The sequence below is a fragment of the Crocodylus porosus genome, unplaced genomic scaffold (assembly GCF_001723895.1).
Source record: "Crocodylus porosus isolate Cpor-Errol unplaced genomic scaffold, CroPor_comp1, whole genome shotgun sequence".
Classification (NCBI taxonomy): domain Eukaryota; kingdom Metazoa; phylum Chordata; order Crocodylia; family Crocodylidae; genus Crocodylus; species Crocodylus porosus.
Genome location: NW_017728951.1, coordinates 24,503,300 through 24,516,037, shown reverse-complemented (window position 1 = coordinate 24,516,037; position 12,738 = coordinate 24,503,300). Strand labels below are relative to the sequence as shown.

Here is a 12,738-nt window from a genome sequence, read left to right as displayed (position 1 = left end):
GCTAAAGAGTCCCATGGCTCTCAGCCTGTCATCGTAAGATCTGTTTTCCTGACCTCTGATCATGCGCGTGGCTCTCCTCTGGACTCTCTCGAGCTTCTCCACATCCTTTTTGAATTGTGGAGCCCAGAACTGGACACAGTGTGAGGGGCTGTGTGTCTGTGTGTGTGTATGTGCAGATGTGTGCACGTGGTGACAGAGAGCTGGCAGTGTGTGTCCAGCTGGCAGGCAGCCCAGGGAGGGGTGGTGTAGGGCAGGCTGTGGGGGCAGGATGCTGGGAGCGCCTGCCCCTTCAGAAGACGGAGGGCAGCAAATTGGGGGCAACTGGTCCTTAGTGCCCTGGAATGGGGTCAGGGAGGCATGGGGGGATGGGCTGAGGCCATTACAGGAGGAGGTGGGGCCCACGTGGGTGTAGACCCCCTGCTGTCAAGGCCGACCCTCCTTCCTGCTGGCCTTCTTCACCGGCAGGTCCTGCGCCCGGCCCAGGAGCTCTCCCCCTGCTCCCGGCAGAGCTGCCCCAGCGCCGGGCGTCCTCAGGCCAGGCCTCCAGACCCGACCCTTCTTGCGCGGCTGCCGAGGGGCTCCGGGAAGGGAAGGCGCCCTGGATACGCTGCGTTCGCCTCCCACCACCCAGATCCCAAGGGCGTGAGAGAGCTCCTACCAACTACGGGCCCCATCACAAGTGCTTGGCAGCGGTGGGGTGGCCCACACAACTTTGCCTGCCCTGATACCCTCTGTCCTTAGGGATGTACCCCAGTGCCCGCTTGCTGTGCCCACGCAGCCAGGACAGGCTGTGGGCCTGACCCTTCCCTTGGTGCCAGGCAAGACGAGGACCCGCTCATACTAGAAACATCATTTATTGACTCGGCGCTTGCCCCAGCAGCAGGACAAGCCCTGCTGCTTCATCTGTCAAGGACCCTTACAGGGGACGGGGGCTGAAGACACTCGCGAGATTGGAACAAGGGGCTGACAGGGTAGAGCCGGGCGCTCTGCTCTGGCCAGGGGACTGGCACTGTCTGGAGGGCGACGTGGTGCCGGGACGGGCAGGCTGCCGCGTCGTGCCGTTCCTGGGGCTGCGCGCACGCCGTATGGCTTGGAGACGACAGCGCTTACATGGGTCGGCTGGGCCCTCGCGGGCCGGCCAGCACCACCCGTTTCAGGGGACGCCAGGTGAGGCCCCAAGACAGGGACTGCGCCTGCTCGCTGCCTTCCACCGCTCCTGCTTCTGTGCTGGAGGGAGGGGACCGCAGCCACCAACAGCGCCCGGCCCTCCTGATGAAACCGCGGCCTGGCAGGCTGAGACTTGCAAGGGGCTGGGGACGGACAAAACAAGCCTTTGCCACCGGGACGTGACAAAGATGCAGCAAACCCAGAACGTGCGACGTCATCTGCGTGGGAGGGCTGCCGTGCTGCCGAGGCAGGAGGGGGCCACGTCCAGGGGACACCCGGCGGGGGACACCCGGGAGCTCCCCTGCACAGGACGGCGGCTAGGACTGGCTGGCGTGGAGCTAGGGCAGAGGGGGCCAGGCAGGATCCTTTCCAACCGTTCTGTCTGCTGCTGGCCCCATGGCAGCTGGCCCCCGGCCTCTCCCCACGACCACCCCAACTCCCAAGTGTTCGCAGGATGCTGCGCGGGCGAAAACCGGACGGGCGCGTCCCCAGGGGACTAGGAAGCCCTGGGGTGTAACGGGTGCAGCAGCTGGCGACAGACCAGCAGCATCCCGAACCGTCTGCACTCTTGGGCTGCGGGTCCCCGGCGGGCGGCAGGAATTTGGCTCGAGTGTTTGGAGAATTTCTGAAGGTGCCTGCAAAAGAATCGCATCCCCGTCACCCCAGAACCCACCATGGGAATCTGCTCTCCCTCCCTGCTACAGTCACGCTTTGTCTTCAGAGATGCTTCCATTTGTCCTGCCTACTCCTCCTCCTCCTCCTCCTCTTCCTCCTCGTCGTCATCCTCGTCATGGCAATGTGTGATTTCCTGTGGGGTCTGGGGGAAGAGGTTGGGCGGCTTGATCTCACTGATGGAGCGGGTCAGCTGGTGCCGCTTGTAGTCGGAATCCTTGAAGTCCACCGAGGTGCGGTTGCGGGTGGCCATGGGCGACTCCTTCTCATTGATGTCCACGTGCGTGTGCTCCACCGTCGACTCGTGCGGCATCTGCACAAACACAAGGCAGAGGAGGGGCTGTCCTGCAGGCAGAGCTGCTCAGGACCGCGGGCGCTCGCAGGAAACGTTGACAAATACGCAGGCTCACTTGATCCCGCACAGGCCGGCAGCTGGGTGTGGGGCATTACAGAGCTAACGGGAGAAACGTGGAGGGCCTTTGTGCTGGAGGAGCGAATCCCCGGAGCAAGATTGTGCTGCAGCGGGCCTCACTCTGCCCTCAGGCACTGCCTCTTCTGGGGACAGCAGGGACTCTCCTGGCACCCAGGACAAGTCAGGCCCGTGCCAATAACATAAAGACAGGGCAGGTGCCGGCCCAAAATGGAGACGGCGCCCTTGGCTAGGTCTCCTCCCTGCAAGGTAGCACAGCCCCAGCTCTGCACTGCTCTAAACACAAGTCTCAAGGCCTTAAAATCCCTTTTGCTCTGCACCACTATCTTCCTGCCACGCATCGTCCCCGACTGTGGTCTGGCAGGGGCTGTGAACACCGGGTGGGCACGGGAAGTTCTCCGAGCCATCCGGCCCCGCGCTGTGGTGGGATGAGCTTACGTACAGGGGAATATTTCACTGTAACAGCACTGCGGTCCTTTCAGGAAGGAATGTAATCAAAGCAGAAGAGAAGGGTGGCCAGCAGGGTATCATCTGCTCCTGAAGTGACATCACCTCCACGGGGAACTCCAGCACTGAGCTGCCCCAGGAGACTGGAGCGCGGGCTCTGCGCTGCACACAAGCGCCAGTGTCCTCGAGGCCTTCCCAGCACCTGTCCCTGCCAGCACTGCCCACCGGGCACTTGCCTGCAAGGCTCACTGCTTTTTTCTCCGTGGGCTACAACTCACCAGAACGTGGGCGGCTCTGAAGAGGTAGCTGAACGGGTAGTAGAGGAGGTTGATGAAAGACGCCGCGTAGAGGTCTGCGTAACGCATCACCTGGCTGGCAAAGAGCGTCTGGCGCGAGCCGCTGCGGAAGAGGCTTCCCATCATCCCGTAGCACATGTCCATGTCGTGGGTCACTTTCTGCAAGCAACGGGCAGATGGAAGGCGCAAGCTCAGCCGTGGAGGCAGAGTGGGCAGGAACTGGGAGTGCCAAGGGGGGTCTCAGAGCAGTGAGCACATCACAGGCCCCTGGGGCTCTAACATCTGGGCACTGGAGCCCGTGACCCTGCACTGGGCTGAGCACTCATCTAACTGGGGCTCTGATGATCTGAACTAGGAGAGACAACTCCTCCCCAGAGGCTCCAGGGAGCAGCAAGGCTGAGCCACTGGCTGGCACCTCTGAGTCGGCACCGAATCCCTGCCAGGGCTGGAGCCAGGGCTGGGGCCTAGAGCAGGCCAGATTCATAAGAGACGTGCTGGCCCAATACCCAGGGACAAACCTCGCGACAGAGCCTGCTGGGCTGCAAAGCACTGCCCACCTTTTGGTGCCCTGCTTCAGAGCTGGGTCCCCGCAGGAAAGCCCTAGGGATCCTGTGGGGGGGGGAAGGTGTTGTGCAACTGATACCTTGATGCGTCTCTGGATGGAGCTGATGTCCGGGCGCTCGTTGCTGCTGCTGTCCAAGTGCCTGGTTACCGGAGAAAGAGCAAACAAAGTCTGAACGGCCTGCCGCGCAGGGGGCAGCTGGGGCGGGAGCTCTGCAGGGATCTTGTTCAGAGATCAGGGCAGGATGGTCCTGTGGTCCCCGCACAGAACTGGGAGAAGAGATGCCAGGGGCCAACCCCAGGCTCACTGCATGGCTGAGCAAGCCACAGCCGCGCTCTGCCTGGCTTCCCCTTGTGTCCTGGAGGGCTTGCCCGGCCCGGCCTTCGGGGCCTGTATGGGGAGAAGGGCCAGGGAATGAGGGGCCGAGGGCTTGCACACTCACTTGTACAGCTCTGCCAGGAAGATGTCCAGGCTCTGCAGCTCTTCAAAAAGGGCTGGAGGACCCCAGAGGAGAAAACAGCCAAAAACCAGGTTAGCCGGTGAAGCCAAGAACCGCCAGGAGCCAAAGCATCAGCTCCTACTTGCCCCACTGCCCCCCAGGATGGGACTGACAGCTGCTCTGCCTGGTCCTAGCTGGGCCCTGGGTTTGCCCTCTGGGCTCGCTCCCTTTGGCTGGGGGCACACACCAGGAGCCTCTGCCCAGGTAATGTCATAGCTAGTGCAACAGCAGCAGGGCCAGGCCCGTAGGGCTGAGCCCGGGGAAGGCTCCTGTCCTCTAAGCATGCCCGAAGGAGCAGGAAGCAAAGGGAAGAGGCTGGAATCTGCTGCTGTGAGGACTGGGGGGAGCGGCATGCAGGGTCACAGCTGCAGTGCGTGCCCCTCACATCCCATGACCCTTGTCCCCAGAAGCCAGGCCCTGGGAGAAGGGGTTGTTGGCAGAGCCCAGCGTTACCTGCTTCCAGCTTGTTCTTCCCCCGCCTGCCTCTGAGCATTTGCAACCCTGCTGCTCTCCCACCCTCTCCCTCCCTGCTGCTGAGCACCACAGGTGCCTCGCAGCCCTTCAGGACAGCTGTGTGCAGTAAATCTGACCCTCCTGGCTACTGCCGCACGCCCCTTGCCCCAGAGGCACAGCAGCAGGGCCCCTTCAGTGCCAGAGGTGGACTGGGGCAGCTGAGATGGTGAGGTGGGGAAGAGAGCAGTGATCGGAGGGAGAGGACAGCCCTCGTTTGTGCTGAACAGGCCCGATCTGCAGACGGGGTGCTGCTGTGTCACGAGCTGCTTTCCCATCCAGCAGCAGCCGCTCACGAGACCCGGTGAGCCATGGGCACCGCTGCAGAGATGCCCTGAGCTAGTCAGCAAAGAGGCTGGGGCGCCTTGGGGGAGAAGCACATGGCTCTGGAGCAGTGCATGCCCTTGAGCCCTGGCGTCTCTCTCGGGTAGGTCAGAGTCTGTCTGAGCGCTGCACGTGCCAGGGCAAGACCATCTTACCGCTCTTGTCAGTCCAGACGTGCAGCTCCTGGGCCAGCTCCGGGATCACTAGGAAGGTCCTCCAGCCCTGCCGCTTCTTGGACTTGAGTATGTCTCCGAAGATGTGGTCTCCGATGTACAGAATGTCTTTGCCCTTGGCGCCCAGCAGGTCACAGATCGTGTCGGAGGAACCTGAGGGGGAAGGAAAACAGGATGGGCCAGCAATTGCGAATGAGATTCCCCTTGTCCCTGGCGCTCCTGGCTCAGACATGTGCCTCTCGCTACAGCATCAGAGCACAAGCCTTGCTTGCAGATAACCCAGGCAACTGCTGGCAGACAAGCGCTGGCCCCCAGGAGCCATCTTTGCCCAGGGCACTCCCTTGTCAGGCCAGAAAGCAGGGCCAGGTTGGGGAGAGTGTCTCCCCCTGCAACAGGACGGCACATCCAAGCTGCAGCGAACAGCCTCTGAAGTCCCAGAGCTGCTGTCCCACAACACAGGTCCCAGCTCAAGGACCTGCCAGCGCTATGGGGACCGAGCCTCGGTCAGTGTCTGGGTGGGCAGAGCCGGCCCCTGCCTTCCCCTGAACTGAGTGAGCAGGTGCCGTTGAGGGCAGCATCTCCACTAGGCAGAGATCAGTGTGCTGCAGCAGCAGCAGCGTTGCTCCAGTGGGCATGGCCTCCCTGGCACAGCTGCGATGTGGCACAACCAGTGCCAGAAAGGCACAGCTCTGCCCGGCATCACGGGTCTCCATTAGGGGCATCTGCGGGCAGTCACATCACGTAAGCCACTGCCCTGACTGTGGGAGGCCACGCCGTGCGAGAAAGGCACCTGTGCAGGCAAGTGGTGCACTCCCGTGTCTCTCGGAGTCTGAACTGAGGCTGCCAAGTTATGACCACAGGCAGGGGAGCTGGATCTCTACTCAGACTCCACACATGTGGCTGGGATGATGTAGTTGGGGCTGGTCCTGCTTTGAGCAGGGGTTGGACTACATGTGACCCCGAAGTCCCTTCACACCCCCATTTTCTATGATTCTAGAAAAAACGGGCCAGTCCTGCTTTACCTCCCGAGTAGACGATGCCGTGCTGCAAGGGGCCAGTGTATGTCCCGATCTTCAGCTTGCCAGTAACCTGTGCAGAACAGGGGGGAATCACTTGTTGGCCTCAAAGGGCTTCTCTGTCCTATATCTGCCCTTCTAGGGGGCCAGGGGCAGCTTTCACCAGCCTGTCCTCAGCACGTTTCTCTTTCCTCAACACACAGGCTCAGTTCTGCCTGTTACCGCCACGTTGCGCTGTCAGTAGTGACAGGCACCATATAGCACAGAGCCCAGCCTGGCCTTTGGTGAATTTTAGTGCTGAGCCCAGGCTGGAAAACGCAGTGCCTGAAGAAACCAGGTGAGAAGCTTCCATTCTCGTGATGTACAAGCCCTAGCCACTCCTAGACTTACCGTGTCCACTTGCCGCAATACTGTGCCCTCCCCAAAAAAGATGGGCTTCCGTGCATCCACCAGGATGAGGTCAAAGTAGGACTGCCACGGTCGGTGAGCATTCCCGGGCTGCGAAAGGGAGACACATGGAAACCATGAGCTGGATTCAGCCTCTGCTTCTCACTGACAACACAAGTGGTGGCACTGACCGCCCCTTTCACTCCCAGGGTATGAGGGCAGTGAAGCGTTGGGGAATCACGGCCCTCACTGCGGAAATGCAGCCACCCCTTGGGGAGGGGGGACAAGCTGAATAGATTCCCGCTCATTAGATTCTCCTGATTTCAGCGCTTGACCTCATAAGCTCTCTCAAAGGCCATGGGAAGCTGCCACGTAACAACTGCCCCTAATCAAACCATGGCTCAGAGGCACAAGCACTTGTGACCACTTTTCGATGCAATGTTTTGTTGACAGTGCCTAGGTTTTGGGTAAAGGGTCCCAATTACACAAATCAGCCCCTGTGGGGTTCATCAGCTTCACAGTACAGTGCAGAGGGTCTCTTGGGTCCAACCCTCTTCTAACTACGGAGCACGGCTGGGGAGGGGTACTGGAGCTGAGAAGGGGACTGCTTGCTCCGTGTCTTCTGGAGAGTTTAAGTTAACAGGCTGATTTTCACAGGTGACGTATGCTCAGGCGTGCTGCTGACAGGCCCATAACAGTAAATGAATGTGTGAAATGGCATCTGAGCTACACGCTGCGCGGCGGATGAAATAATCGGTATGAACGTATTGAGCAGCCAAACAGGGAGCAAACTCTGGTAATTTATTTAACTAAAAAGTTTCAGGGCCAAAATCTGACCCCACTTACTCCAGCCTAATCAGGACTGACCTGCCTGAAGTCAGTGGGGTCTCCCCAGTGTGATCAGTCTAACCCCAAGCCCCCTCTTTCCTTCCCTCTCCTGGAGGATGCCTCAGTAACTTAAAGTCATGTCAAGAACCATACGAAACTGGCTGCAAAAACCCAGTATTATTAGATTGCAGTGCTATTAATACAGCTCGCCGCTCTGAAACAGCTGACAGCATCCTCCTGGAGGCCGGATCCTGTTTGCTCTTGACCCCATGCAAGGAGCTAAGGAGCTAAACAGCAAATTTGTTTGAACCTGCCAGTCCCACACAGTGCACAAACAAGGATGAGAGTCCTGCCCTGCTACACTGAACGAAGCAAGCACATGACTCACTGCCAAGTCTGCCCCCCCCGCACTCGCATACCTTTGGTCCATGTGGAAAATCAAACAGGTAAGTCATAATTTTCTGAAAGAAATTAAAAAAATGTTTATTAGATTTAAAGAGTCATCTAGTTATGTAGTTCATAAGAGCAAATGTCCCAGCCTTCGCCTTTCCAGGCTGCAGACTTTTCTTATTTCTGCAATTTGCTGATAGTAGTTTTCAGCATTAGATTTGGAGACACGATGAACGAGTGAATAGTTTTTGCATCCATTGGTGTTAACACGGCCATTTTTTACAGTCAAAGAACAGACTTGCCGTAGGAATCTGCAGATACTTTGGATATATTTTACAGACCTTTAAAAGATCTTTCATCATTTTCCTGTGCACAGTAACATTGTGGCTTTGCACGTGGACTAGGGCTATGAAAGCTGCCTCATTCCACTGGGCAGTCATAAATCCCAGGTTCTCTGACAGGAGGAAGCACTCATTGCTACTCTCTGGCATGGATGGTCCAAAAGACATTGAAGCTTAACTCAGTCCACGGTTCAGGACAGCCTATTGCTACAAGCACCTCAGAACAATCGTGTTATGGAAATACACGTAGGGACCAACCAACGTTGCGGCAATACAAAGGGTTTTTCACGGCTTGCTCACAGTGCGCAGAGCTGATTTCAGGGGCATTTTGCAGCAGCTGATTAATGGTGGGGCCCTGGTGATTGGTGGAGGGCACCTTCACTCAGTCTACATCGCTATTGCTATTTTTTTGCCCCACCCCTTGCCGCTGATTTGCAGAGGGCGCCTTCCCTCGGCCTACGTCACTACTGCCTTTTTCTTTTCCTTTGGTTGATGTTGTGGGAAGTGCTGGTCGATGCCAAAATTCCCAGTGGCTGCAGCAATTGTGGACATCACTGTTTTTCATGAAATCTGCAAAACCATGATTTCGGTAGGTCCCTAAATATATGCATTTCAGAGGGCTTGGGGGTGTAAAACCAACAACACCCTGCATTTACCAAGAGTTGTTCACCTGCAGAGGAACAGAGGTGACTGACTGGCCCTCAGTGACCCAGTGGCAGCACCAGGCACAAAGCCCGAGAGAGTTACAGGCCTGGTCCTCTGCTTTAACCATTAAAGGGCTCTCCGCCATGCTAGGGCGTGCCCAGGGCACACTCAGAACAGAGTCATGCTGAGCACCCCAGCACACCCCAGCCCTGCCACACCGAGCTCCAGCTGCACTTACGTCTGTGTATTTGTAGTCGCTGTTGGTGGCGAGAAACACCTTCCCGACTTCGTTCATGCGGCTCAGCAGCAAAGGCAGCTTCGCCTGCAATGTCACGTGGGGGAGACGGGGACGTCAGGAGAACCAGAGCTTGGTGATCAGCACACACACACGTTACAATGAACCCTCCTTGCCTCGGGAGCACAGCCAGTGGGAGAGAATCTGCTGAGAACCAGTCAAACCAGCCCACAGGAGCCAGCAGGACCCTGTGCTCCCCTGTGAGGATGTGGACCAGGAGTCTGGGCAGAGCACATACCAAAATGGGCCCCTGGGTAGGCCAAGGTTGAGTGCTTCGACCCCAGGTTAGGGAAGGGGATAAACCAGACCTCAGAATTACAGACTGCTGCAGCCTGGAGCCATTGCAAATCCCAGCTCAGCCACTGTAAGAAGGACTGATCATGATCTAAAGCAGTCTGCTGGTAGGGGCAGAGGCCTGGCTCCCCACAGCAGGCCTGGGCCACGCACCAACTAGCTGATATCAGCAGTTGAAACCGAATGATGTCCTAGAGGTTCATAGGGCACGGGCCTAGCTCCAGGATGCTGCTTGCTGCTGGCCCGTGCCACAGACAACAGCAACTGCTCGGCAGGAGGCAGGCTGCAGTCTCAGCTTCCCCGGGCCAGCCACTGCACTGAGCATGCAACTGGGGGGACAGGGCCTTGGCACAACACAGCTGTCCTGCTTCTCCTCTGGAGCTGTGGCTTGCAGAGCTCCATCAGAGTGACTGGTTGGGTAACGAGAGTCGCTGTCCCCACCAGGGCCTCGCCGCACCGTCACTTCTATCACAAAATACATCTGGGAGAGTTTAGTCAGGGATGATCCAGGCATTTTGAGCAGGGGGCTGAACTAGATGCTCACATGAGGTCCCTTCCAACCCTGCTTTCCCACAATCCTCCTCTGGCTTTCACAGTCTGCTCAAGAGCTGCTGGCAGCAACAGCACGTGGACTGCTGAACTGAGATGAAGACTGAGTCTGACCTCTGCTTGCTCCAGGAGAAACCACAGTGCTACCCATCTTCTTCCTCAGCAATACCAATCAACAGGTTTATTTTTCCCCTCCATTTCCTGCCTATATTCTCATGAGAGCACATCATGTTGCACCGTAAGTGAACCCCACACTTACGTCTTTCACCACATACTTCTCCAGATTCTCGAGCGTCTTTTCCTTGAGAGAGCCCTGAAACGGAAACAACAGAACCCAGGTGAGGAAGGAAATCGTGTCCTAACAGACTTCAAGGCCCATCCTGCCAAAATCCTGCAAAGGGACAACTTGGTGCTGAATCTGAACTAGGGAGTCAAAGGGCAAGAGGCTAGGAAAGTTCTCCGCGCCATCCAGCCCCGCGCTGTGGTGGGATGAGCTTACGTACAGGGGAATATTTCACTGTAACAGCATTGTGGTCCTTTCAGGAAGGAATGTAAGCAAAGCGGAAGAGAAAGGGGATGCACCGTACTAATAAAAGCCCAGACCAGCTGTCCCCAACACATCAGTAAAAGGCAAAAGGCCAGCACATAATCCACCTGGTCAATTGTGCAAAAGTGCCATGAAAAGAAAAGCATCTTGCAGAAATCAGATGCTTCCCTAAACCATAAAATGCGATCAAATCCCACAAAGTGACTCATGCAAGGGGATTTCTCTCAAGAAGGAAAGCTAAAGGGACCTTTGGCTGGCATATTCATGGATGTTGAATATCACAAAACCCAGCTAGTGTTACGTCTGTGTGCCTGTGTGTGCTCTGCAGCAAGCAGAGGAGCCAGTTTATGAGCTTCTTCAGCTGGTACAAATGGCTTGCGGACCACACAAAATTAATATTCTGGAGTCCGTTTACAATCGACCCAATGTTGCAAAAATTCAAAGTCTGAGCCAGGGGTGCTCAAGCCCCCCAGCCCATGGGCTAGAGATCTACCTTCTGACATCATGTCATCTGGCCTGTAGCCCTGCACGGGAGGCCGGTCGGGGGTGGTGCAGGGCTCTCAGAGCCAGGTCTTCGCACGCGGGACCAGGCAGGGGTGGTGTGGGCCCCAGTCCCAGCAGGCAGGTGGCGTGGGGCCCCAGGACTCGATCCTGCTGCGTGGCCTTGGATCCAGCCCATGGATTAGCCCAACGCCCCTCATCTGGCCTGCGGGACCAAAACGCTGAGAACCCTTGGTCTGTACCATCTACGTAACGTATTAAATGCACGCATGGCTGAGGATCATATGGGGTGACATTAGTTAAATGTAGGTGAGGACAGTGATGTCTGTGCACAGCAGACAGGGATCAGGAAGCAAAGGGAGGGAGCCTTCTGCATAAGTATCTGCAGTTTAGTGTTTGCTCGCTAGATGGCAAGGCAGCTTTCCTTTCCAGGGACAGGCTCACACCAATCACTTCCATATCAAGGGTCTGGTTCAGTGCACAGCTAAGGAGTGCCAATCACCTTGTAATGAACCCAGTCCACAGCATCTCGGACATCCTGGAACATGCTCCGGAAGGACATAAAGAGGTCTCCATCTTTAAACCCCGTTTCACAGCTATGGGGAGAGAGAACAGAGATCAGCCGTGTCACAAGGAGACCAGCAGCCAGAAGACGTGTGCATGGGTCACAGGACCTATGTGACTAAGGAGGGAACCCCGAGAGACCAGACAGTTCAAAGGCATGTGTTTCTGGCTTGTGGTAACTGCTTCCTATTGTCTCCGTACAGGAGAAATGCTGCCAGTAGCAGCACGTGCAGCCTGCCTGGCATATTCAGCAGCACGAGACGTGTTTGCTACCTGAACATGGTTCTCATTCAGCCCGCCGGGGCGCCTGCTCCCACTGGGCCACAGAGCAGTAGTGGTGCTTCAGGTCCTTGCGACTGGGATTTTACTCTCTCCCTCTCAATCCTACCAGAATACTGGAAAATAACTAGAAATATGGAACGATTTCTTTGAGGCTGAAACGCTGGGGTTACACAGGTCATTCAACCAGTGAAAGAAAATGGAGGGTATAGAGATTTATGAAAAGCCGAAGAGAGTGCTTGCTGCTATTTATGTGCTTTCACAGCACCAGGAGAAGGGGATATTCCGTGGAAATGGAAATCAACACATTTAACCCTGAAAAAGGAAATACGTCCATTTTTCAAACACACCCATCACTAAGCAGCTCACGTCACCACTGCCAGATATCACTGAGACCAAGAATTTACATTAGCAGCCTTCAAAAGGAATTAGCTATGCACATACGCATGTATTTACTGGGGCTCGAAAACCCAATGCTTTGGGGCATGAGCTAGCCATTAATTTAGACAGATTAGGAAGCAACTTCTGTAGGTAAATGATACCATAATTGCCCACAACAGGTTACAGGCTGTGTCTATGGGCCACTGGCCAGATCCAGAATGGCAATCCTAGTGTCCCTGAGCAAACTGCATGCGTTCAATCTTAGTGAAACCTCACATGTTGAATGACTGGAAAATTGTGTCCCACGAGTTGTCAGTACAACCTCAGCTAGATTTGGAATCTCAAAAAGCAAACACCATTTTCTTGACTTAGACCTGTCTGAAAGCCCATGCACATAACCCCCTCTCACAAACATAAAAGAAAAAGCCATGCGTTTCAATATTACTCTTCTAAATCGAGCATGCTGCCAATGCGACAACACTCAGGAGAAAGCCCAGGGAAGGAAGTGCCTGTGGGCATACACAACGTAGGGAAACACTTCAAAATGCTGTCTGTAAACAGCAAATCCAGAATTCTTGTACGAGTTTCATAGTTTCATAGTTTCTAGGGTCGGAAGGGACCTGAGCAGATCATCCAGTCCG

The 12,738-nt window shown here is 56.2% G+C and overlaps 1 protein-coding gene across 5 annotated transcripts in view; it reads right to left on the bottom strand.

Annotated features, from left to right (window-relative positions):
• Positions 1 to 841: 841 nt before the first annotated feature.
• Positions 842 to 12,738, bottom strand: part of NT5C2 (5'-nucleotidase, cytosolic II) — a 74,765-nt gene continuing 62,868 nt past the window's right edge. For all 5 annotated transcript variants that reach the window (XM_019555663.1, XM_019555660.1, XM_019555661.1 and 2 more), the window contains 11 exons: positions 11,376 to 11,469; positions 10,085 to 10,138; positions 8,926 to 9,009; positions 7,731 to 7,772; positions 6,487 to 6,594; positions 6,103 to 6,169; positions 5,063 to 5,233; positions 4,017 to 4,068; positions 3,656 to 3,716; positions 2,995 to 3,171; positions 842 to 2,152 (listed from right to left, as the gene is read on the bottom strand). In XM_019555663.1, the coding sequence (XP_019411208.1) occupies positions 1,910 to 2,152; positions 2,995 to 3,171; positions 3,656 to 3,716; positions 4,017 to 4,068; positions 5,063 to 5,233; positions 6,103 to 6,169; positions 6,487 to 6,594; positions 7,731 to 7,772; positions 8,926 to 9,009; positions 10,085 to 10,138; positions 11,376 to 11,469 (1,153 nt within the window). In that variant the 3' untranslated portion in view covers positions 842 to 1,909. The remainder of the gene's footprint in view (positions 2,153 to 2,994; positions 3,172 to 3,655; positions 3,717 to 4,016; positions 4,069 to 5,062; positions 5,234 to 6,102; positions 6,170 to 6,486; positions 6,595 to 7,730; positions 7,773 to 8,925; positions 9,010 to 10,084; positions 10,139 to 11,375; positions 11,470 to 12,738) is intronic.